At 46.9% G+C, this 26,899-nt stretch overlaps 2 protein-coding genes across 2 annotated transcripts in view; one reads left to right on the forward strand and one right to left on the reverse strand.

Moving 5' to 3' along the window:
- The window catches only part of sult4a1 (sulfotransferase family 4A, member 1), a 43,128-nt gene extending 35,528 nt beyond the window's left edge, over window positions 1-7,600 (reverse strand). Inside the window, exon 1 of the mRNA XM_069156328.1 lies at window positions 7,138-7,600. Within this exon, the coding sequence (XP_069012429.1) occupies window positions 7,138-7,306 (169 nt within the window). The 5' untranslated portion in view covers window positions 7,307-7,600. The remainder of the gene's footprint in view (window positions 1-7,137) is intronic.
- Window positions 7,601-9,309: 1,709 nt separating this feature from the next.
- Window positions 9,310-26,475, forward strand: pnpla3 (patatin-like phospholipase domain containing 3). Its single transcript, XM_069156330.1, has 9 exons — window positions 9,310-9,880; window positions 10,833-11,065; window positions 11,897-11,962; window positions 19,686-19,895; window positions 21,631-21,691; window positions 21,790-21,966; window positions 24,695-24,827; window positions 24,909-25,016; window positions 25,241-26,475. The coding sequence occupies exons 1-9, from the start codon at window positions 9,694-9,696 to the stop codon at window positions 25,482-25,484; spliced, it is 1,419 nt and encodes a 472-aa protein (XP_069012431.1). The 5' UTR covers window positions 9,310-9,693; the 3' UTR covers window positions 25,485-26,475.
- Window positions 26,476-26,899: the final 424 nt, after the last annotated feature.

A 26,899-nucleotide genomic window follows, 5' to 3' on the forward strand; every position in this document is an offset into this window, starting at 1 on the left:
TCACAACCATGACAGCCATCACAACCATCACAACCATCACAACCATCACAACCATGACAACCATCACAGCCATCACAACCATGACAACCATCTCAACCATGACAACCATCACAGCCATCACAACCATCACAACCATCCATCACAACCATCACAACCATGATAACCATCACAACCATGACAACCATCACAGCCATCACAACCATGACAACCATCTCAACCATGACAACCATCACAGCCATCACAACCATGACAACCATCACAACCATGACAACCATCACAGCCATCACAACCATCACAGCCATCACAACCATCCATCACAACCATGACAACAATCACAACCATGACAACCATCACAGCCATCACAACCATGACAACCATCACAACCATGACAACCATCACAGCCATCACAACCATGACAGCCATCACAACCATGACAACCATCACAACCATGACAACCATCACAACCATCACAACCATGATAACCATCACAACCATGACAACCATCACAGCCATCACAACCATGACAACCATCTCAACCATGACAACCATGACAACCATCTCAACCATGACAACCATCACAGCCATCACAACCATGACAGCCATCAGAACCATGACAACCATCACAACCATGACAACCATCACAGCCATCACAACCATGATAACCATCACAACCATGACAACCATCACAGCCATCACAACCATGACAACCATCTCAACCATGACAACCATCACAGCCATCACAACCATCCATCACAACCATCACAACCATGACAGCCATCACAACCATGACAACCATCACAGCCATCACAACCATCACAGCCATCCATCACAACCATCACAACCATGACAGCCATCACAACCATGACAGCCATCACAAGCATGACAACCATCACAGCCATCACAACCATGACAACCATCACAACCATGACAACCATCACAACCATGACAACCATCACAGCCATCACAACCATGACAACCATCTCAACCATCACAACCATGACAACCATCACAGCCATCACAACCATGACAGCCATCACAACCATGACAACCATCACAACCATCACAACCATGACAACCATCACAGCATCACAACCATGACAACCATCTCAACCATGACAACCATCACAGCCATCACAACCATCACAACCATCCATCACAACCATCACAACCATGATAACCATCACAACCATGACAACCATCACAGCCATCACAACCATGACAACCATCTCAACCATGACAACCTTTACAGCCATCACAACCATCACAACCATCCATCACAACCATCACAACCATGATAACCATCACAACCATGACAACCATCACAGCCATCACAACCATGACAACCATCTCAACCATGACAACCATCACAGCCATCACAACCATGACAACCATCACAACCATGACAACCATCACAGCCATCACAACCATGACAACCATCTCAACCATGACAACCATCACAGCCATCACAACCATGACAACCATCACAACCATGACAACCATCACAGCCATCACAACCATCCATCACAACCATGACAACAATCACAACCATGACAACCATCACAGCCATCACAACTATGACAACCATCACAACCATGACAACCATCACAGCCATCACAACCATGACAGCCATCACAACCATGACAACCATCACAACCATGACAACCATCACAACCATGATAACCATCACAACCATGACAACCATCACAACCATGACAACCATCACAACCATGACAACCATCACAGCCATCACAACCATGACAACCATCACAACCATGACAACCATCACAACCATGACAACCATCACAGCCATCACAACCATGACAACCATCTCAACCATCACAACCATGACAACCATCACAGCCATCACAACCATGACAGCCATCACAACCATGACAACCATCACAACCATCACAACCATGACAACCATCACAGCCATCACAACCATGACAACCATCTCAACCATGACAACCATCACAGCCATCACAACCATCACAACCATCCATCACAACCATCACAACCATGATAACCATCACAACCATGACAACCATCACAGCCATCACAACCATGACAACCATCTCAACCATGACAACCTTCACAGCCATCACAACCATCACAACCATCCATCACAACCATCACAACCATGATAACCATCACAACCATGACAACCATCACAGCCATCACAACCATGACAACCATCTCAACCATGACAACCATCACAACCATCACAGCCATCACAACTATGACAACCATCACAACCATGACAACCATCACAGCCATCACAACCATGACAGCCATCACAACCATGACAACCATCACAACCATGACAACCATCACAACCATCACAACCATGATAACCATCACAACCATGACAACCATCACAGCCATCACAACCATGACAACCATCTCAACCATGACAACCATGACAACCATCTCAACCATGACAACCATCACAGCCATCACAACCATGACAGCCATCAGAACCATGACAACCATCACAACCATGACAACCATCACAGCCATCACAACCATGATAACCATCACAACCATGACAACCATCACAGCCATCACAACCATGACAACCATCTCAACCATGACAACCATCACAGCCATCACAACCATCCATCACAACCATCACAACCATGACAGCCATCACAACCATGACAACCATCACAGCCATCACAACCATCACAGCCATCCATCACAACCATCACAACCATGACAGCCATCACAACCATGACAGCCATCACAACCATGACAACCATCACAGCCATCACAACCATGACAACCATCACAACCATGACAACCATCACAACCATGACAACCATGACAACCATCTCAACCATGACAACCATGACAACCATCTCAACCATGACAACCATCACAGCCATCACAACCATGACAACCATCACAACCATGACAACCATCACAGCCATCACAACCATGACAGCCATCACAACCATGACAACCATCACAACCATGACAACCATCACAGCCATCACAACCATGATAACCATCACAACCATGACAACCATCACAGCCATCACAACCATGACAACCATCTCAACCATGACAACCATGACAACCATCTCAACCATGACAACCATCACAGCCATCACAACCATCACAACCATCCATCACAACCATCACAACCATGACAGCCATCACAACCATGACAACCATCACAGCCATCACAACCATCACAGCCATCCATCACAACCATCACAACCATGACAGCCATCACAACCATGACAGCCATCACAACCATGACAACCATCACAGCCATCACAACCATGACAACCATCACAACCATGACAACCATCACAACCATGACAACCATCACAGCCATCACAACCATGACAACCATCTCAACCATCACAACCATGACAACCATCACAGCCATCACAACCATGACAGCCATCACAACCATGACAACCATCACAACCATCACAACCATGACAACCATCACAGCCATCACAACCATGACAACCATCTCAACCATGACAACCATCACAGCCATCACAACCATCACAACCATCCATCACAACCATCACAACCATGATAACCATCACAACCATGACAACCATCACAGCCATCACAACCATGACAACCATCTCAACCATGACAACCTTCACAGCCATCACAACCATCACAACCATCCATCACAACCATCACAACCATGATAACCATCACAACCATGACAACCATCACAGCCATCACAACCATGACAACCATCTCAACCATGACAACCATCACAGCCATCACAACCATGACAACCATCACAACCATGACAATCATCACAGCCATCACAACCATCACAGCCATCACAACCATCCATCACAACCATGACAGCCATCACAACCATGACAACAATCACAACCATGACAACCATCACAGCCATCACAACCATGACAACCATCACAACCATGACAACCATCACAGCCATCACAACCATGACAGCCATCACAACCATGACAACCATCACAACCATGACAACCATCACAGCCATCACAACCATGATAACCATCACAACCATGACAACCATCACAGCCATCACAACCATGACAACCATCTCAACCATGACAACCATGACAACCATCTCAACCATGACAACCATCACAGCCATCACAACCATCACAACCATCCATCACAACCATCACAACCATGACAGCCATCACAACCATGACAACCATCACAACCATCACAACCATCCATCACAACCATGACAACCATCACAACCATGACAACAATCACAACCATCACAACCATCACAACCATGACAACCATCTCAACAGTCACTACGGAGGCGAACCGCTCACACTGTCTGCTGCCGTTTGGGGCTTTAGTGAAAACAGACTGCAAAACCAAAACAAAGAGCTAAAAGAGGCTACAATGCTCCGCAGCGTGAGAAGTACTTCCCTCATCAGGTGTAATAACTTCACCCGTTGTTTACATAAACTACATATTAGTGTAGTTTTTCAGTCACACATTTTTCCCACTGAGCAGAGCCGTAATTAGATGGGCCATGCAGAACTAACCAATGGTTGGAGGGCAAAACATAAACAGGAAGCAGCATGTTGCACACAGAGCCTGTCTGTCTGTCTCTGGATCAGGTGACAGAAGGTGGACGGCAGGACGCTACAGCTACGCCTCTTCAACCTGCATCATGTTGTTCAGCTGCATACTGTAATCAGTCATGTGACGTGTTGCTCTGACTTCTGGCCTTTTTTATGACGTCTTCAGGCTCGTTACAGCAGAACTCATCACACTAACGTTTCACATCCACTGAACTTCCTGTCACTGATTCAAAGTATCTCTGTCATCACCTGTTCATTTTGCAGCTTTAACCTTTGAATGAAGCCGAGCTGCATTTTACAAGCTGTGTTCAGTTTCCTGTTTATTGACTTTGCTAACGTTGCATAAGTAATAAACTGTGTGCTGTTATGACTGTCTGCATCTTCCAGCTGACCTCCAGCTCTTCTATTAGGGTGTGAGGAGCCTGAAGAGGAAACCAGACGTCCTTGTGTTGTTTTAACTACGTTTCCTATAAATGTGAAGCTGTATCTGTAAGTTCTGTCAGACGCTGTGTGCAAGATCCTGTCCTTTCAGACCAAGTAGATCCACTCTGTAATTCTTGATAAGAATGAACAAGGGAATGAACCAAAAACAGGCAAACAGCAAACGATTCCCATAAAAAAAAAATTGAAGTTTTATTCTTCTATCACTTAATAACTCGGGTAACTGTCTTTATCCAAAAAAAGGGCAAAACAACCAAAAGCGCGCAAGTGGAGATAAGGGGTTGTTTAACTAAATAATAAAAGTCAACTTAGACTGTCCTCGGTTCCACCGGCTCCCGGGTCTTCTTCCTTGAGTTCCTCTTCAGCCTGGTTCTGTCCTCTCCATTAGGCAGTCCTCCAGACTACAGGGCGTTTGGCGCTCCTTCTAGCCATGCACTCCTTCCTTCCTCCTCCTGCAGTTTGTAGATCGGTGGCCATTTTGTGGTGTGACTGCCGATCTACAAAGGGGATGTAGCACCCATCCACTACCTGGCCCCTCGTGATGCCACAATATATTATCTTGTTTTATCAAATTGGCCAACGACAGTTTGTTGTATCATCGTTTATTTGTTCATTTCTCACGTGTACATACATGACTTCCATGCCACTAACGTCCCTCTGTATGAGTGTTGGAAATGCACTTTATGTTATTATATATCTAGCTAACTGGCATGTTGTTGAGCATGTGGTGTGGCTTTGAGTCCATTTAAAAACTACAGTCTGCACAAATTAGGAAAGCCTCCTTAAAACCATATAAGTGTCAGTTTGTGACGTGGCTCACTGAGAACATGGAGGTTCCAGCTGCTCTGAGCTGCAGACAGCAGCAGGTCAGACATACTGCTCAGCACTCTGCACCAAAACCACCTGAATGGAACCATAGCGGATGTTTGGAGGAAGCTTTATGTTCCTGTCAGTCAGCCGGCACACAGGAAACTTTCAGTCCCACCATGACGGACTCCACCAGAACTCCTGAGAGAACACAGGGTTCTCCTCTGGAAGGGAAGTCATGTCCTCATCGAAAGTTCAGCAATGAGAACACTTCAGGTGGTTTGCAAACAGGGACACCGAGTACCAATGTATTTAAGGTAAACGATAATTCACAGTATCAAATAGGAAGAATCTGAAGGAGCTGTTGTTACTGACAAATACAAAAAGGAACCCAGTCAGACAGCAGCTGACAGTTCACCACCTGGAATAAATCATCCTGCTACGAGAAGTAAATATCTCACTAATCAATTCACTGCAGCACTTTCTGACTCAATCAAAATATTTTATGAGCAAATAATCTTGAGACAAATATTGTGTTGCGCACACACACACACACACACACACACACACACACACACACCACACACACACACACACACCCCACACACACACACACACACACACACACACACACACACACACACACACACACACACACACACACACCACACACACACACACACAAACTTATTCCCTGTGTTCAGTGTTCTTCGTTTGATTGACAGTCCTTTACTTCTCTCCACTGTATGAGTGTGTATTGGTGTAATAAGATTTCTGCTGAGGTTCTGTTGAGTCTCTGCCCCCCCCCTCTCCCCCTCCTCACCTGGTCCTGCACTCAGTGACAGAGCGCTCCCGCTACCGTCCAGCCGTCACATGATCGGACCCACCCGCAGTAGTAGCATTAGCAGCGGCGGTAGCGGCGGCAGCGGTAGCGGCGGCAGCGGTAGCGGCGGCAGCGCTGCGCAACGACGCTCCAGAGCTGGATGTAAACATGAACTTCTACAGATGCGCGTGTCAGTGACGAGGATGATGGAGACCAGATCAGAGGTGTCGGCTGGACTCCAGACAGACATCAGTCGATGTAGTTTAACTGAGTCCCTCATTTGTTGACATGTGTTCATGAACTACAGACTGCAGCTGGCCTGTTCGTGCTGCAACACAGGCTGTCCGCAGGAAACGACCACAACTACAGCTGATCTGTGTGCGACGGATGCAGCGTGTATGTTTGTTTTATGCATGTTGGGAAACTTTGATAAAATAAGCGGAGTCCTGCAGAGACAGAGAGCAGCATGCATCCAAGGAGGAGGCTGCTTACCTGACTTTGGGTACGTCACAATCCATATGTCGCTACTTCTGAGGGAGAAGTTGGCGATCTCCTCCATCTTCCCTCTGCAGAAGGGCGGCAGCCGCACTCCATCAAACTCGAAGTATTTGCTCTCAAACTCGATCGGCGTGCTCGGCGTGTCTGCCTCGCTCTCGGCCATCCTCGAAACGAGCCGCCAGCGCAGGAGAAAGAGCACGCGATCACCACGCAGCCGTGTTAGGATTTAAAGAGATGAGGAAGATGATGGTGGTGGCGCCAATGCCCCTCGCGTCGCGATGCTGAAGCTCGGTGGTTGCTGCTGCACGGCAAGGCGGACGAGTTGACCAACAGCCAATCACGCAGGGGAAAAGTGATGTAATGCGCGTGCACGAGCCACAGCATCAGGACCACTCTCAGCGGCCCGAGGATGCGCGCGCCCGCTAAAATATGACGTCTCCCATCCCATACACAGACCTATACACTCCTCTATGCAGCCAATAATGCGTTCATGTTGCGATCCTCTCTCTGCCCAATCAGTTACCATGTTGCCTGTCCATTCATCAGCCTGTTACTGCTGGGCTGACTCTCCGAGAGCCTCAATGACGTCATTACTCCTGCAGTCACAATAATTCAGATTTGTCCTGCAGAGTCGAATTAAGGTTTCTAATTGTCGATGTTTATTTCTAATATCACAGTCTTAAGCCGGTGCTTTGTGTGCTTTTAATGACTGTTTTGTGGTAAATTTATGCCTCAATCTTTAACCCATAATAACAAAGTTAAAACATGTTCTTCAAGGTTTTTGCAAATTTATTAAAAGTCAAAATCAGAAATCTCTTATTCTCAAAAATATCCAAACCCTTTTCTGTGGTTCTGCACATCACATCACATGCTAATACATCCTGCAGTGAAGCACGGTGGTGGTAGCATCATGATGCTAATACATCCTGCAGTGAAGCACGGTGGTGGTAGCATCATGATGCTAATACATCCTGCAGTGAAGCACGGTGGTGGTAGCATCATGATGCTAATACATCCTACAGTGAAGCACGGTGGTGGTAGCATCATGATGCTAATACATCCTACAGTGAAGCACGGTGGTGGTAGCATCATGATGCTAATACATCCTGCAGTGAAGCACGGTGGTGGTAGCATCATGATGCTAATACATCCTGCAGTGAAGCACGGTGGTGGTAGCATCATGATGCTAATACATCCTGCAGTGAAGCACGGTGGTGGTAGCATCATGATGCTAATACATCCTGCAGTGAAGCACGGTGGTGGTAGCATCATGATGCTAATACATCCTACAGTGAAGCACGGTGGTGGTAGCATCATGATGCTAATACATCCTACAGTGAAGCACGGTGGTGGTAGCATCATGATGCTAATACATCCTACAGTGAAGCACGGTGGTGGTAGCATCATGAGACCTGAGACTGGGATGATAGTTCATCTTTCAGAACCACAATGACCTGAAATGAGCATCAGGACACCAGTGGAGAGGCTTCAGGACGAGTCTCTGACTGTCCTTCAGTGGTCTACAGGTGTGGAGCTGGTTACCTGTCCCTGTAGGAACACCTGGATGTGAACAGACACTGTGAATATGTTTCATAAAGAGTGTGAGCCCTTTGAACAGCAGCTGTGCTGGAGGAGGGTTTTTTTTTTAACAAACTTTATCAACAAACAAGAGGTTTACATTACAAATAACTTACAATAAAATAAAATAAAAAATTAAATGATACCTGCCAAGGTGATCTTTTAAGAAGTCAAATCAAATGTAATTATTTTGAAATACAAAAACTCAGTTGCTTTTTTGTTCTTTATAAATAGTACCAAACTGTCTGAGTTGGACAGTAAGTCGATTAAAACGGTTTAGATTCAAGAGTTACACAATATAATTTAATTATTATCCAAACCATGAAATACAAAATAAAATATTATATCAAATACATTAATTTGTATATTTTTACTAACTTTTCTGTTTACAAATTTGTCTATATCCTAAAATAGATTTGCTGTTATGGCGGCTCCAGATTCTATTCTTTTCATGTGACGTCAGGGCGTGTGGTCCAGCCCACTCGCTGCTGATTGGTTGTTGTGTAGATGGCTAGATGTGAAGTCATCCAATCACGTTCTCAGTAAGAAGTGTTGCCTTTAAGGTACCTCGTAAATCTTATTGTGCTTAACCAACCTGCGACATTCCGGTTCCGGTGGCGGAGCAGATCCCGGTGAGTGGACAGGCTCGTGGCACTTTGTTAAACCGCTGCGTTGTCGACTAAAGTATAAAAAAAACTGGTTTTCAGGATAAACGTTCAGCTGAACACTGTTCAGGTTCATAAAAGAGCGGGAATGTTAAATGACAGAGAAACCGAAGGTTAACTGTCAGAGTTGTCATATTTCCGACTTCCATGAACGCACCACGAGGAGTTTAAAGTCCCAGTTGAGACCTTATTGACTTCGCTGCTCTCCGTGACGCGCCGGCAACAGCTGGACTCCTCTTCCTCTCTGCGACTGCTCTCTCGGTGATCGGTTCGCTCTCCCGGTTCCCTTGCCGGGGCATGTCCCGCCATGTTCGACCTAACCGGCGGCTGGAACCTGTCTTTCGCCGGCTGCGGGTTTCTGGGGATTTACCACATCGGAGTCGCCAGCTGCCTGCTGGAGAAGGCGCCCTACCTCATCTCCGGGGCCACCAGGCTGTACGGCGCCTCGGCCGGGGCTCTGACCGCCTCGGTGCTCGCCAGCCAGGCGCCCATAAGTAAGACCCGCCGCTGTGGCTCTCAGGCTGGAGCTCCGTGAACACTGCGGTCAGCTTCGAGATTCACACATCAGGCTTTAACTGCTTTGTGGTGGTCGGTTCGTTGTTGCTGGTGTTCACAGGTGGAGCTCCTCCTCTCACCTGGAGACACCAGCTGTTGGAGAACAGACTGTACTGTTCTCAGGTTCACACGATTTTAATACAAATTAAACATCGAAGTGTTTTTGATGAAAACACTCCAGAATATATCCTAAATATACTTTCAGATACTTCATCAAACTGTAATTTATATGTGGATATTTTGATAAACTAATAATAAACGTTTATTTTTATAACACTTTTGTTTTACAGAGGAAAGTTCAGATGGAACAATATGTAGCTTTATTAAGGTAAAAAGGATGAAGAATGAAAATGAGAGAATTTGGTTGGATGTTTTTAAAAGATGTGGTTGGATGTTAAAACATCTGGTTGGATGTTGAACAGGACACGAGGAGGAGACTTGTCAAGTCGTCCAGCAGAGTTTCTTTGTGTATGAAATGTGAGTGAGTTGTTGATGACATGGTTAGTTTCCAGCAGTGAGGTTGTTTCATCCTGTGAGTAGAAGACCTCTATCGGACCTGTCGGACCTTTGAACCCTGCAGATGTTTACTGCTGACTGAGGATCAGCTGATCCTGCAGGCCGCTGACTCAGACGACAACACGACAGTCAGAGTTTCACTTTCTCTCCCATGAACATGTCATGTGGACTGATAGTAGTAAACGCGTGTGGCTCCAGACTGGACTCTGCACATTGACCAATGACGAGCTGCGGTGACCTCAGCGGGCCGCCCGGGTCTCTTTGGGTCGGCGACCTCTGGAGCCTCAGAGATGATCGATCCAGTCGAACTATTTCTGTTTCACATGATTGATCCTCAGAGTTTCTTACACTTTTCCTCTTTCTGTCTCGCTCCAGCTAAATGTTGTGAAGATGTACTGGCGGTGGCGAAGGAGGCCAGGAAGAGAAACCTGGGCCCGCTGCACCCCACCTTCAACCTGGTGAAGGTGCTGAAGTCGGGTCTGGACCGGGACCTGCCCTCCGACGCACACGTCCGGGCCTCGGGGCGGCTCTGTGTCTCTCTGACCCGAGTGTCTGACGGGGAGAACGTGCTGGTGTCGGAGTTCAGCTCCAAAGAGGAGCTCATCCAGGTGAGTGAGAGAGTGAGAGGGTGAGAGAGAGAGAGTGAGAGAGAGAGGGTGAGAGAGAGAGAGAGAGAGGGTGAGAGAGAGAGAGAGAGAGAGGGTGAGAGTGAGGGTGAGAGAGAGAGAGAGAGAGAGAGGGTGAGAGTGAGGGTGAGAGAGAGAGGGGGAGTGAGAGAGTGAGGGTGAGAGAGAGTGAGTGAGAGAGGGAGCGAGTGAGAGGGTGTGAGAGAGAGAGAGGAAGGGTGAGTGAGAGAGAGAGAGTGAGTGGGAGAGAGTGAGAGGGTGTGAGAGAGAGAGAGAGAGTGAGAAAGTGAGAGAGAGAGTGAAAGAGAGAGTGGGTGAGAGAGAGAGAGAGAGAGAGAGAGGGTGAGAGAGAGAAAGTGAGAGTGAGTGAGAGAGAGAGTGGGTGAGAGAGAGAGAGGGTGAGAGAGAGAAAGTGAGAGAGAGAGAGAGAGGGTGAGAGAGAGAAAGTGAGAGTGAGTGAGAGAGAGAGTGGGTGAGAGAGAGAGAGGGTGAGAGAGAGAAAGTGAGAGAGAGAGAGAGAGGGTGAGAGAGAGAAAGTGAGACAGTGAGTGAGAGAGAAAGAGAGTGGGTCAGAGAGAGAGTGGGAGAGAGAGAGAGAGAGAGAGAGCGGGAGAGAGAGAGTGGGTGAGTGAGGGAGAGAGAGTGAGAGAGTGAAAGTGAGAGAGAGAGAGAGAGTGAGGGAGAGTGAGTGAGTGAGAGAGAGTGAGAGAGCGAGAGATAAGGTGAGAGAGAGTGGGTGAGAGAGAGAGAGTGAGAGAGAGAGAGAGAGAGAGAGAGAGAGCTGATGTTTAACGTGGTCCATTCTGTCCACAGGCGCTGGTCTGCAGCTGCTTCATCCCCATCTACTGCGGCCTGATTCCTCCGTCCTTCAGAGGGGTGGTAGGTGTCACCATGTCGTCACCATGTTATCACCATGTCGTCACCATGCCACCATGTCGGCACCATGTTATCACCATGTCGTCACCATGCCACCATGTCGTCACCATGTCGCCACCATGTCGCCACCATGTCGCCACCATGTTATCACCATGTCGTCACCATGCCACCATGTCGTCACCATGTCGCCACCATGTCGTCACCATGTCGTCACCATGTTATCACCATGTCGTCACCATGCCACCATGTCGTCACCATGTCGTCACCATGTCGTCACCATGTCGTCACCATGTCGTCACCATGCCACCATGTCGTCACCATGTCGTCACCATGTCGTCACCATGTCGTCACCATGTTATCACCATGTCGTCACCATGCCACCATGTCGTCACCATGTCGCCACCATGTCGTCACCATGTCGTCACCATGTTATCACCATGTCGTCACCATGCCACCATGTCGTCACCATGTCGTCACCATGTCGTCACCATGTCGTCACCATGTCACCACCATGTCACCATGTCGTCACCATGTCACCACCATGTCGTCACCATGTCACCATGTCGTCACCATGTCACCACCATGTCACCATGTCACCATGTCGTCACCATGTCACCACCATGTCACCATGTCACCATGTCGTCACCATGTCACCACCATGTCGTCACCATGTCACCATGTCACCATGTCGTCACCATGTCACCACCATGTCACCATGTCACCATGTCGTCACCATGTCACCACCATGTCGTCACCATGTCACCATGTCACCATGTCACCATGTCGTCACCATGTCACCATGTCGTCACCATGTCACCACCATGTCACCATGTCGTCACCATGTCACCACCATGTCACCATATCGTCACCATGTCACCACCATGTCACCATGTCACCATGTCATCACCATGTCACCACCATGTCACCATGTCACCATGTCGTCACCATGTCACCATGTCGTCACCATGTCACCACCATGTCACCATGTCACCACCATGTCGTCACCATGTCACCATGTCATCACCATGTCACCATGTCGTCACCATGTCACCACCATGTCACCATGTCACCATGTCCTCTCCTAGAACACAACGTTACACGTGGTCAACGCCCTGAAACAGGAAGTAGTCATGTGACTCAAACTGAGCACAGAAAGAAAAAGGGAGCCGAAGTGTTGAAGACAGAAGGTAGTAGAGACCACAGAGGGACGTCCTCATGAGAGGGAGGCGTTCATGTGATGGGGGTCCTTTTCTGACATGACATTATTCCAGGAGGTGTTAGATACAGAACCAGCTGCTGCAGGTTACCACGGTTACCAGGTTAAGATATAACTCACTGAACAGGCTGCAGGACTCTCAGATGGTCCGTTAAAGCGACTGCTGCTGTGACCTCTGACCTGCTGCTGGACTTTGGCTGTCACCTCATCCAGTCATCAGGCCAACTTCCTACCTTCTGTTGCCACAGTTGCCCAATCATATCTGAGTCAGCCAGACTGGATCAGATCCAGGAATATTGTATGAACAAAATTATAAGGTCATCGCTATCAGAGCAGATTGACTTAAACAAGCAGATTACATTAAGCGTTATAAAATACATATTTCAACCAGAAGTTACACAACATTCAAAGAAATTACAACAACACGCATGTAGATTGGAAATCACTGAAAATCACCAAATCACAGACACTGAACGCAGCAGGAAGAACAAACAATTAGACTTTTCACTGCTGCAGATCATGTGGAGGACGTTTGAGTTATTTAACTTAATTTAGTCTAATTTGTTTTCATGTTTATTTGTGTTGGGACCAGAGTCTACTGGCGTCAGTAGACTCTATTGTAACCTATGTAATGTTTACCACTCCAGGAAGTAGTCCGACCCTTAACAACCACCTAGCAACAGAGAGGATTTCTAGTCTCCAACTGAATAAATACAGAAAAATAGAAACACTAAACTGATCAGCTAGCTCAGTCTGGTTGGAACAAAGATATCTGATGAACAAGGATATCTGATGAACTGAGATATATCTGAAGAACAAAGATATCTGAAGAACAAAGATATCTGATGAACAAAAGATATGTGATGAACAAAAGATATGTGATGAACAAAGATATCTGACGAACAAAGATATCTGACGAACAAAGATATCTGTTGAACAAAGATATGTGATGAACAAAGATATCTGACGAACAAAGATATCTGTTGAACAAAGATATCTGTTGAACAAAGATATCTGATGAGCAAAGATATGTGATGAACAAAGATATCTGAGGAACAAAGATATCTGATGAACAAAGATATCTGATGAACAAAGATACCTGATGAACAAAGATATCTGATGAACAAAGATATCCATGTTCTCATGTGTTTTTAACATTTTAGCTCCGTGTCATGTGTTCAAACCAAACCGGTCCAGCTAGCCTCCTCTAGGACTGTAAGTGCGTGACTATCCGTGGTGTTACGGTACGGGTGCTCGGAGCGACCAAAAAGGACCAAAAGAGACCCGACTTCACCAAATGGGTCATTTAATAGACCTATAACATGTAGAAACTACATTATATTACATGTTATATGAAACTCTATTCTAATTCTATATTCACATTGAGGAGGTGGAGGGATATTTCTAGTGATGAGCAGGATGTGATGTCATGATGATTTTTTCCAGATGTTCAGTTGACCAATCAGATCTCTGGGGGCGGAGCTACTGGTTCTATAATGGATGGATGGATGGATGAGGTGTCAGTCTGAGATAGGGGCTCAGAGGTTTCAGGGATGATTGTCGGTTCCTGCGGTGATCTGGAGCTTCAGATGAGGAGACCGTGAAGTATTCACTGAAAACAGCAGAATTGTCGTTTAAACAGGAAGAAGGAAACTGTTTCAAAATACAACAAGTTTTCACCCGTGAGCCATCACATTAAGAAACTGACTGAACAATGTAATCTGCCAGAACCATGTTGCGTGTAAAGAAGTACTCCAATGGTCCAATAGAGGTTTGTAGTCTGAGGTCCAGCGTCCTGCCGGTGGCGCTGCAGTCATGGTTAAACCAGGCAGAACATTCCCAACAGACCGGGTCATTGTGGGCGACCCGGCCATCTGAATGGACCTGCTGTCTGCGTGTCGGTGCCAACGTTCAGGGTGAAGACACTGGGACATGTGATGGAGGAGCTGAGTACGTTTCAGTCCTCCGCCTGCAGGTCTTCATGTGGATCTTTACAACCTCTGAGGAACTGATCTGTTCTGGCAAAGTCTCCTGAAAGGACCGAATGATTTGGAGATCATTATATGGAAAATGAGGGCAGTGTTCAACCGGATCATATATAAATATATTTATTCCAGTTAACAACAGTGTTGAGTCACATGGCAGGTTAGGTTAGGTTAGGTAGTTACTTTATTAATCCCCGAGGGGAATTTTTTTCGCTACAGCAGCATACAGAAGCAATAAGATAATAATAGAACAATAGAAAAGCAATACAATAGCAGTAAAAATATAAAAAAGAAAGATAAAATGCACAGTATATACAGTACAGTATATGTCTACATATATTATATACAAACAACCAAGAAACACAGACAACAGTGTTATTGTTGTGTGATGGATTTTGCCAGAGGTGGGTTATTGTACAGAGTTATTGCGTTCTGCAGGAATGATCTCCTGTATCTGGAATGATCTCCTGTATCAGGAATGATCTCCTGTATCTGGAATGATCTCCTGTATCAGGAATGATCTCCTGTATCTGGAATGATCTCCTGTATCTGGAATGATCTCCTGTATCTGGAACGATCTCCTGTATCTGGAACGATCTCCTGTATCTGGAACGATCTCCTGTATCAGGAACGATCTCCTGTATCTGGAACGATCTCCTGTATCTGGAACGATCTCCTGTATCTGGAACGATCTCCTGTATCAGGAATGATCTCCTGTATCTGGAATGATCTCCTGTATCTGGAATGATCTCCTGTATCAGGAATGATCTCCTGTATCTGGAATGATCTCCTGTATCAGGAATGATCTCCTGTATCTGGAATGATCTCCTGTATCAGGAATGATCTCCTGTATCTGGAATGATCTCCTGTATCTGGAACGATCTCCTGTATCTGGAACGATCTCCTGTATCTGGAACGATCTCCTGTATCAGGAATGATCTCCTGTATCTGTCCTTGTGACAGCAGCTGGAGGAATCTTTTGGAGAACGTCCTCCTCTGTCCCTGCAGCAGGTGGAGAGGGTGGTCAGGATTATCCAATATGGACAATAGTTTCTTCAGCATCCTCCTCTCCACCACCTTTTCCAGACTGTCCAGTTTGCAGCCGATGATGGAGCCGGCCTTCTTCACCAGTTTGTTAAGTCTGTTGGTGTCTCCGGCTCCAATGCTGCCCCCCCAGCAGACCACTAGAAGTACAGTTCACTGGCCACAACAGATGGTAGAACATCTCCAACATCTCGCTGCACACATTGAAGGATCGAAGTTTCCTCAAGAAAAAGAGTCGACTCATCCCCTTCTTGTAGACAGCGTTGATGTTGGTCTTCCAGTTCAGTCTGTTGTCATGGAGACACCAGGTACTTGTACTCCTCCACCATGTCCACCTCCTCTCCCAGAACTTTCAGCGGTTGTGGAGCCGTCGTCTTCCTCCTGAAGTCAACCACCATCTCTCTGGTCTTGGCCACGTTCAGGAGGAGGTGATTTCTACCAGCCCACTCCACAAAGTCCTCCACTACTGCCCTGTACTCCTCCTCCCGTCCATCCCTTATACACCGTCCACTGACTCCTCCTCCCGTCCATCCCTTATACACCGTCCACTGACTCCTCCTCCCAGTGACCAGTCGTCACAGAGAGGGGGGTGTGTGTGTGTGGGTGGTGGTGGGGGGGGGGGGGGGGGGTCAAGGTGTCGATGCAGCTCACCAGGGGGGGCAGACAGGGGAGGGGAGAGGCAGCAGAGGTGTTTGGGAGGTGTGAGGTGTGGAGGAGACAGATGAGAGTGGTGAAGTAAACCTGTTGAAGAAACAGTTTAGCTCATTGGACCTCTCCAGGTTCCCCCTGGTTGTTCCTCTCCAGGTTCCCTCTGGTTGTTCCTCTCCAGGTTCCCCCTGGTTGTTCCTCTCCAGGTTCCCCCTGGTTGTTCCTCTCCAGGTTCCCCCCTGGTTGTTCCTCTCCAGGTTCCCCCCTGGTTGTTCCTCTCCAGGTTCCCCCCTGGTTGTTCCTCTCCAGGTTCCCCCCTGGTTGTTCCTCTCCAGGTTCCCCCTGGTTGTTCCGCTCCAGGTTCCCCCTGATTGTTCCTCTCCAGGTTCCCCCTGATTGTTCCTCTCCAGGTTCCCTCTGGTTGTTCCTCTCCAGGTTCCCCCCTGGTTGTTCCTCTCCAGGTTCCCCCCTGGTTGTTCCTCTCCAGGTTCCCCCTGGTTGTTCCTCTCCAGGTTCCCCCTGGTTGTCTCTCTCTCCCCTTGAACCCAGTAATCTCCTTCATCCCGGTCCACACCTCCCTCACGTTGTTCTGTTGGAGTTTGGCCTCCAGCTTCCTCCTGTAGGAGTCCTTGCACTCCCTCATCTTCTCCTTCAGGTGGCGCTGCACTCTCCTGAGCTCCTCCCTGTCCCCAGACCTGAAGGCTGCTTTCTTCTTATTAAGAAGCACCTTCAGGTCACTGGTGATCCACGGTTTATTGTTGGGGAAGCATTTTACAGTCCGGGATGGTACGGTGGTGTGTTCACAGAATTTGATGTATTCTGTGATACAGTCCGTCCTGCTGTTGATGTCCTCCCCATATGGTCCACACAGCACGTCCCAGTCCGTGGACTCAAAGCAGTCCTGCAGGGCGTCTTTATCTTCCTGTGTCCACCTCCTCACAGTCCTGGTGGTTACAGGCTGCCTTTGTACCAGAGGAACATACTTGGGAGTCAGCAGGACCAGGTTGTGGTCTGACCTACCAAGGGGGGGAAGGGCAGTAGTACTGTATGCATCCATGGCATTAGCATACAGGAGGTCCAGAGTTTTATTGTTCCGGATGGGGCAGTTCACATACTGGTGAACAGTTGGCAGTACTTTATCCAGTCTGGTTAAAGTCTCCAGTAACTGACAAAAACCACGTGTGTGTTCCTTCACACACGTGGTCGGGATTACACCACCTCTCATTCACATAGACTTCAATCCCTCCACCTTTCTTCTTGCCTCTCTGAACAACGTCTCCGTCCCCCCGAACGGTCCTGAAGCCGGGTACGGCCGCGCTGTGGTCCGGGAGATGTGAGTGCAGCCATGTCTCGGTGAAACACATGATGCTGCACTCCCGGTACTCTCTCTGGGTCTTTACCAGCGCGCCGAGCTCGTCCATCTTGTTGACCAACGACCTCACGTTCCTCATTAAAATCTCCGGTACCGATGGTTTCTATTTCCTCCTCTTCGCCTTCAGCTTATCTCCAGCTCTGCAACCCCGACGTCTTCTCCGAAGTTCGTCCAGGATTTCAGGCCTCGCTCCGGGCAGCAGCAGTAGAGGTCTACTCAGCGCGATCAGCTGATCACGAGAGTAAACAATAACAATGCCCCCAACCAGAAAAGTGGAAAAATTACGGTCCATTGTCTGACCGTTAACTTAACACACGTGAAGAGAAGAAAACAACAACTCTGAAGAGAGAAGAAAGAAAGAAAAATACTTAAAACAAAACACACTCGGGGGGAGCTGCTGTAACAGGCTGATGGGAAGTTGTTCATGAATCTGTGTGGACTCTCTATCCTGCTGCAGGGTGACTTTTGAAAATCATGATAATATCACAAGATAGGTGCAGCAGTTCTGTAGTAATCCGGTCCTCCAGAGAGAGTAAGCCCCATCCTGACCTTCGTTCCCTCACATGGTGTCACACACACACACACACACACACACACACACACACACACACACACACACTGCTCACTCTGCCAGCCTGCCGGGTTTTACAACTGCCACATGGAACAAGGTTAATTCCTTCTCTGTGACATTTTAAGCACTTTAGATGAGAAAGAGCTCTTTTCATGTTGCAGTGTTCCAGAGGATGAGTCATCATTACATAAAGAACAGGGGGCGGTCCAAAGAAACCGGGTCAGACAAAGATGGTTCTTCAGTTGGCCCTCTGGGGTGGATGGAGACAGCAATGGCAGGGCCAAACAAGAACTATCTGCAGAACCAAACAGTACTAAACTGTCTGCAGAACCAAACAGAACCAAACACTACTAAACTGTCTGCAGAACTAAACTGTCTGTAGAACTAAACAGAACTAAACTGTCTACAGAACCAAAACAAACCAAACAGAACCAAACAGAACTAAACTGTCTGCAGAACCAAAACAAACCAAACAGAACTAAACTGTCTGCAGAACCAAACAGTACTAAACTGTCTGCAGGACTAAACCGAACAAAATGGAACTAAACTGTCTGCAGAACTAAACTGTCTGCAGAACCAAACAGAACAAAACTGTCTGCAGAACCAAAACAAACCAAATGGAACCAAACAGTACTAAACTGTCTGTAGAACTAAACTGTCTGTAGAACCAAACAGAACTAAACTCTCTGTAGAACCAAACAGAACCAAACTGTCTGTAGAACTAAAGTGTGCAGAGTTCTTCCTCATGGTGGTGCAGCAGTAAAGACAGGTACCAGTAGTGCCGGTACCCGTGTGTCAGACCTGCTCCGTGATGACACATCTTTCACTGCAGAACTGTTCTGTTAGTTCGGACCGGACCTCCTGACCCATGTGTTTCTGTGTTCCTGCAGCGCTACGTGGACGGAGGGATCAGCGACAACCTGCCGCAGTCGGAGCTGAAGAACACCATCACCATCTCTCCGTTCTCCGGGGAGTGCGACATCTGTCCGCGGGACAAGTCCACCAGCTTCCACGAGCTGCGCTTCACTAACACCAGCATCCAGATGAACCTGGGCAACATGTACCGCCTCAGCCAGGCTCTGTTCCCCCCAGAACCACAGGTCGGTACCGCACAGGGAGATCCTGCTCCTGAGGAACAGTGCATGTCCCTGCAGCGGGAGGTGCAGCTGATAACATGCAATCTAAAACCTCAGGTTCACTTAAAGCTGCAACAATCAGTACTTTACATCAACAATGGATCAGATCAGTGTTTTAAAGTTCACACTAATGAAGCCGCAGGGAGCCTCTTGTCGGACCTGCCGGTGCCGGTTCTGTCTGCCACCTTCACAGTTGCGATCAAAGTCGCTGCAGCAGCTTTTCCCAAAAATTGCGATCATAAGTTTCATGTGATTTTATTTTTTTTATTTTTTTTGTGGTCAAATCCTCTGAATTTGCAAAAAGTAAATTTTTCTAACAACCTAAAATAGTGTCACGTGTAAACGGTGGTCATAATCCTGCTGCTCATCACAAGAGTCCGCACAGGTGACTTGTCTGTTAGACGTGAGCTAGTGACTGGAAGAAACAGCTCCAGGCTGCTGACGGTGAAACGTACACATCACTGTACCGTCTTCTTCCCGAGTCTCCATCTCAGTGCTGCTCAGCACAGGTCCACGTTTGGTCATGTTTGGCGTACAGGGATGTTTTTCTGCCGGTCCTAGCTGACCTCCAGCTGACCTCCAGCTGTGTTGTGGTTGTGTCTGAGGGCCCTGTGTCGTCCTCAGCAGTAACATGACTGGGAACACGCGGTGAGCTGCCGTCCTGCGGACAGAAGAGACTCTCTCTCTGTGGTTTGAAGGATTAAGGAGCTCCACACTTTAACGTTGTGGCAGCTTTACAGACTTTTTTAAGCCGCGCTACCACGAACGGATAAAGTTCCTTTTCTGGGTCACGACAGAGCTGGAGGGACTGCGAGTAATCATCACGAGTCTCATAGATCCTCCCTGCCCTGAAGGATCCAGACCATCCAGTACTCCAGAAACAGATTCAATATGTCCCAGTAAACAGGATGTTAAACATAGGATACCAAAAGTACCACGATGTTCTACTACATCCGGTCCTATTCTGCAGGTCAGCAGGATACTCTGGATGTTCAGAGCCAAGAAGAAGAAGAAGAAGAAGAAGAAGAAGAAGAAGAAGGGTCAAGATGCATTTTTATGATGCAGTAGTATGTCAGTTGTACACATGCTACATGTAACAGTATATTCTGTTCAAAGTGTTAAAGGGCTGCAGTACGTACTAAGTAAAAATAAATAGTATGCAGGGCATGTCTCTGTGACGGCTGAACTTCCTGCTGTTCCTCCACCTCCCGTCTTCACTGACAGGAAGTAGAATCTGGATGTAGCTCCACCTGCTGTCACCTCCTGTTATTCTGTGATGAGGGTTAGTTAGCCTCTCACGAGGTGACCTTTGACCTGTTTGCTGTGTTGCGGTTGTACAGCCTCCCTCACGACTGTCGGCTCTACGTGTTTGTTTCGATCAGATGATTACGTAACTGTGCTCACAAATGTCTGTGTTGAAAGAAGTACATGTTTGAGCCATTTCTCCTCACTACCAATGTCTGTTTTGACCTCTGACCTCTGTGGTCTGATCGGCTGCATCCTAAAAACAGTCGATGAAAACCAGTCAGAGCAAACAGATGGTCACATGACCTCCCATCTATCAGAACACATCCTCAGCTGTTCGAGGTGGTTCAGGGGAGCACGGCAGCCCCGGAGGGTCAAACTTCCTGCTGCTCGTTTTATGTTCAAAACTCTGCTTTGTTTCTCCTCCATGTCTGAAGTTCTGTTGTGTCCACAGGTTCTGGCTGAGATGTGTCAGAGCGGTTATAAAGACGCTCTGCGCTTCCTGGACGAGAACAGTGAGTACTCTGTTACCATGGCAACGGTCAAACTAGATCTCCAGCCTCTAGCTTGACCTTTGAACTGTGTGACTGATGCCATGTTTTTGTGGTGCCAGACCTGCTGATGGCGGAGTGTCCGACCTCTGGCCCCACCCTCCCGGAGAGCCCAGCCAGCTGCTGCTGTAAGCGCGCTGAAACCACCAGAGAGTGGGTGCTGCGGAGGCTCCGCCTCCTGCACAAACAGCACTGGTGGATGGACGAGCAGCTCGCTCTGCCTGCTCCAATCAAGAAAGGTGTGGTACCATCCAACTCTGTTAGGAGTCAATATGAGGTCACAGGTCATGTGGAAGCTCTGAATGTCACGGTGGAGAGGTGGCGTGTGGTTAACTGTTCTCTGACTGTTCTCTGTGTTCTCTGACTGTTCTCTGTGTTCTCTGACTGTTCTCTCTGTGTTCTCTGACTATTCTCTCTGTGTTCTCTGACTATTCTCTCTGTGTTCTCTGACTGTTCTCTCTGTGTTCTCTGACTATTCTCTCTGTGTTCTCTGACTGTTCTCTCTGTGTTCTCTGACTATTCTCTCTGTGTTCTCTGACTATTCTCTCTGTGTTCTCTGACTATTCTCTCTGTGTTCTCTGACTGTTCTCTCTGTGTTCTCTGACTATTCTCTCTGTGTTCTCTGGCTATTCTCTGTGTTCTCTGACTGTTCTGTGTTCTCTGACTGTTCTCTGTCTGTTCTCTGTGTTCTCTGACTATTCTCTGTGTTCTCTGACTATTCTCTGTGTTCTCTGACTGTTCTGTGTTCTCTGACTATTCTCTGTGTTCTCTGACTGTTCTGTGTTCTCTGACTATTTTCTGTGTTCTCTGACTGTTCTCTGTGTTCTCTGACTATTCTCTGTGTTCTCTGACTGTTCTGTGTTCTCTGACTGTTCTGTGTTCTCTGACTATTCTCTGTGTTCTCTGACTGTTCTCTGTGTGTTCTCTGACTGTTCTGTGTTCTCTGACTATTCTCTGTGTTCTGACTGTTCTGTGTTCTCTGACTATTCTCTGTGTGTTCTCTGACTGTTCTCTGTTCTCTGACTGTTCTCTGTGTTCTCTGTCTGTTCTCTGACTGTTCTCTGTGTTCTCTGACTATTCTCTGTGTGTTCTCTGACTGTTCTGTGTTCTCTGTCTGTTCTCTGACTGTTCTCTGTGTTCTCTGGCTGTTCTCTGACTGTTCTGTGTTCTCTGACTATTTTCTGACTGTTCTCTGTGTGTTCTCTGACTGTTCTGTGTGTTCTCTGACTGTTCTCTGTGTTCTCTGGCTGTTCTCTGACTGTTCTCTGACTGTTCTGTGTTCTCTGACTATTTTCTGACTGTTCTCTGTGTGTTCTCTGACTGTTCTCTGTGTGTTCTCTGACTGTTCTCTGTGTGTTCTCTGACTGTTCTGTGTTCTCTGACTGTTCTGTGTGTTCTCTGTCTGTTCTCTGACTGTTCTGTGTTCTCTGACTGTTCTCTGTGTTCTCTGACTGTTCTCTCTGTGTTCTCTGACTATTCTCTCTGTGTTCTCTGACTTCTCTCTGTGTTCTCTGTGTTCTCTGGCTATTCTCTGTGTTCTCTGACTGTTCTGTGTTCTCTGACTATTCTGTGTTCTCTGACTGTTCTCTGTCTGTTCTCTGTGTTCTCTGACTATTCTCTGACTATTCTCTGTGTTCTCTGTCTGTTCTCTGTGTTCTCTGACTGTTCTGTGTTCTCTGACTGTTCTGTGTTCTCTGACTATTCTCTGTGTTCTCTGACTGTTCTGTGTTCTCTGACTGTTCTCTGTGTTCTCTGACTGTTCTCTGTGTTCTCTGACTGTTCTCTGTGTTCTCTGACTATTCTCTGTGTTCTCTGACTGTTCTGTGTTCTCTGACTATTCTCTGTGTTCTCTGACTGTTCTGTGTTCTCTGACTATTCTCTGTGTGTTCTCTGACTGTTCTGTGTTCTCTGACTATTCTCTGTGTTCTCTGACTGTTCTCTGTGTGTTCTCTGACTGTTCTCTGTGTTCTCTGACTGTTCTCTGTGTGTTCTCTGACTATTCTCTGTGTGTTCTCTGACTGTTCTCTGTGTTCTCTGACTATTCTCTGTGTGTTCTCTGACTATTCTCTGTGTGTTCTCTGACTGTTCTCTGTGTTCTCTGTCTGTTCTCTCTGTGTTCTCTGTCTGTTCTCTGTGTGTTCTCTGACTATACTCTGTTCTCTGACTATTCTGTGTTCTCTGTCTGTTCTCTGTGTTCTCTGTGTGTTCTCTGACTATTCTCTGTGTTCTCTGACTATTCTCTGTGTTCTCTGACTGTTCTGTGTTCTCTGACTGTTCTCTGACTGTTCTCTGTGTTCTCTGGCTATTCTCTGACTGTTCTCTGTCTGTTCTCTGACTATTCTCTGTGTTCTCTGACTGTTCTCTGTGTTCTGACTGTTCTGTGTTCTCTGACTATTCTCTGTGTGTTCTCTGACTGTTCTCTGTGTTCTCTGACTATTCTCTGTGTGTTCTCTGACTGTTCTCTGACTGTTCTCTGACTGTTCTCTGTGTTCTCTGACTATTCTCTGTGTTCTCTGACTATTCTCTGTGTGTTCTCTGACTATTCTCTGACTGTTCTCTGTGTTCTCTGTCTGTTCTCTCTGTGTTCTCTGACTATTCTCTGTTCTCTGACTATTCTGTGTTCTCTGACTATTCTCTGTGTTCTCTGACTATTCTGTGTTCTCTGACTATTCTCTGTGTTCTGACTGTTCTGTGTTCTCTGACTATTCTCTGTGTGTTCTCTGACTATTCTCTGTGTGTTCTCTGACTGTTCTGTGTTCTCTGACTGTTCTCTGACTATTCTCTGTGTGTTCTCTGACTATTCTCTGTGTGTTCTCTGACTGTTCTGTGTTCTCTGTCTGTTCTCTGACTGTTCTCTGTGTTCTCTGGCTGTTCTCTGACTGTTCTCTGACTGTTCTGTGTTCTCTGACTATTTTCTGACTGTTCTGTGTTCTCTGACTGTTCTGTCTGTTCTCTGACTGTTCTCAGTGTTCTGCGAGGCCTGCCAGGATAAACCCGGTCTGTATGCTAGGGTTTCCGGGATGCTTCCTGTCAGAATGGCCTCCTACATGCTTATGCCGTACACACTTCCTGTTCAGTCTGCGTACTCTGTGGCCCAGAGGTGAGGAACAGTATCTGTTCTGTAAATAGGAACAGTCGGGTCGAGCAGCTCGGGATTCTAATGTCCGTTCTGTCCTCTCAGGTTCGTGGAGTGGATCCCAGAGGTCCCGACCGATGTCCGCTGGCTGTTCGAGGTGGCAGGTGACGTGTACCGACAGGCCTGGAGAGGAGAACCATCCGGATCCATCAGGTCAGAGGTCCAGTCAGGCTCTCATCCCGACACACAACACACAAACACACACAGATGACTTCAGCTGTAGTTGTTTTCAGATGTTCAGTGTGAAACTGTTGTAGTTCTCCTTCCAGCAGGTGTTATAGTGATGTTGTTTCTGAAGGATGTGTTGTCTGACTCTGTTTCTTATTGTTTCTGTGCATGAACTTTGAACTCTTACACGCGTGTGTTTGACCACGCAGTGAGCCGTGCCTGAGGAAGTGCCTGAGCGATCCGCCGCTGCCGTCAGAGAGTGACAAACCGCTGCAGAGAGAAAACCTGCCGGCTCTCTCCTGCCTCGATCTCCACGGCAACTACTGGGAGGTCCCCCAATCTACCTCGTCCTCTTCCCACTGCCACCCCCCCCTTAGCGTCCCCTCATCCCCTCAGCAGGTGTGCTTCTTCGTGGGCTCTCAGGAGGACCCTCCCAGCCCCGCGCTGCAGTGAGACCCTCCACGGGTCGTCAGCGACGTGGAGGAGTGATGCTCAGAAACGTGCCTCGATGCAGCTCGATATAGATATATCTATCTATAGATATATCTATATAGACATCTATATAGATATATATATCTCACAGCAGGACACTTCATTTAATCACGTCTTCTCTGTCCCTCCTCTGATTCCTCTGTGTTTTTGTACCTTTGATGATGTCAGCAGATTTTGGCTCCGGCTTTATGCTGTTCTTTGCAGCCATATTGGATCTCCACCCTTCCAGGTCCACACCCCGTCAGTCTGACCTCCACATAGCGACTTAGAACCTGTCGACATCGCTGAGCTGTTCAGCCTGTTTGGTAGCTGGTACTTCTGACCTGACAGCAGATTCTGCTGGAGCCAGTGGGCCTGAAGTGGCATCACCATATTTCTATGACAAAGATATTCTTTACCATAAAGAAAAAATACTCATATTTTATCATATATTTTTATTGTATGTTCAAGAACATAAAGTGTAACATAAACGTAGCGAAATAATTTCCCCTCGGGGATTAATAGAGTGCAATAAAATTAAAAAAAAAATAAAATTAAAAAAAAGTGTTATAGTTTACATGTCAGCAGAAACTCTCAGTTTATCAGCAGTAACTCAGTCACTCAGACTGGATGAAATAAAGATGCTCGTTGATGCTGTGTGTGAATACTAACTGAGCAGGGTGCCCAAGTGTGTTTTAACGTGTGTTCTTCAGTGTGTTAGATGCAGTGTGTTTCCTACAGCATATTTCCTGCAGTGTATTTCCTGCAGTGTACTTCTTACAGCATATTTCCTGTAGTGTATTTCCTGCAGTGTACTTCCTACAGCAGATTTCCTGCAGTGTACTTCCTGCAGGAGTTCTGGTGCCTTCACTTCAAACATGAACTAAATGTGTCATTCAAAGCATTTAAATGACTTAATTGTAAGTGTATGTTAATGCACTGTTATTTTAAGATTAAACTGTTTTAAATGAAACATGTGCTTTGTGAATGTTCAGCACAAAATGACACAAAACAACAACAACCAGGATGAGCACAAAGTCAAAGAACATTCAGAAAATGTTAATTTAGTGAACGTCCTGTTGTGATGAATACAACCTGCAGGATGGTTCAGGTCACACGAGCAGCCTTAACTATAAACTATCAAACAGGAAGTAGTAATACACTCTGACAGAGAAGCTCTGTGAGGATGATGTGCTTCTAGAAGGTCTCTGAGATCAGACGCAGCTCAGTCATGAAAAACTTTGTAAGTCAGCAGCAGGATTTAAATTCTCTTCTTGATTTTACAGGAAGTCGATGAAGAGGAGCTGAAACAGGAGAAATCTGACGTGTCTGGTTAAATCCCGTCAGGACTCTCACTGCAGTGTAATAGAGTTATATGAGTTATAATAATAATGACT

Source organism: Embiotoca jacksoni, unplaced genomic scaffold (genome assembly GCF_022577435.1).
Source record: "Embiotoca jacksoni isolate LCO1_2020_lvr unplaced genomic scaffold, fEmbJac1.0.p SCAF_21, whole genome shotgun sequence".
Classification (NCBI taxonomy): domain Eukaryota; kingdom Metazoa; phylum Chordata; class Actinopteri; family Embiotocidae; genus Embiotoca; species Embiotoca jacksoni.

What these genes read in the sequence shown, in the direction of transcription:
- pnpla3 (XM_069156330.1), top strand. Translation starts at nt 9,694, where the DNA reads ATGTTCGACCTAACCGGCGGCTGGAACCTGTCTTTCGCCGGCTGCGGG. An exon ending in CGCCAGCCAGGCGCCCATAA is followed by an intron (nt 9,881 to 10,832) that starts GTAAGACCCGCC and finishes GTCTCGCTCCAG; the next exon opens with CTAAATGTTGTGAAGATGTA. An exon ending in CCAAAGAGGAGCTCATCCAG is followed by an intron (nt 11,066 to 11,896) that starts GTGAGTGAGAGA and finishes TTCTGTCCACAG; the next exon opens with GCGCTGGTCTGCAGCTGCTT.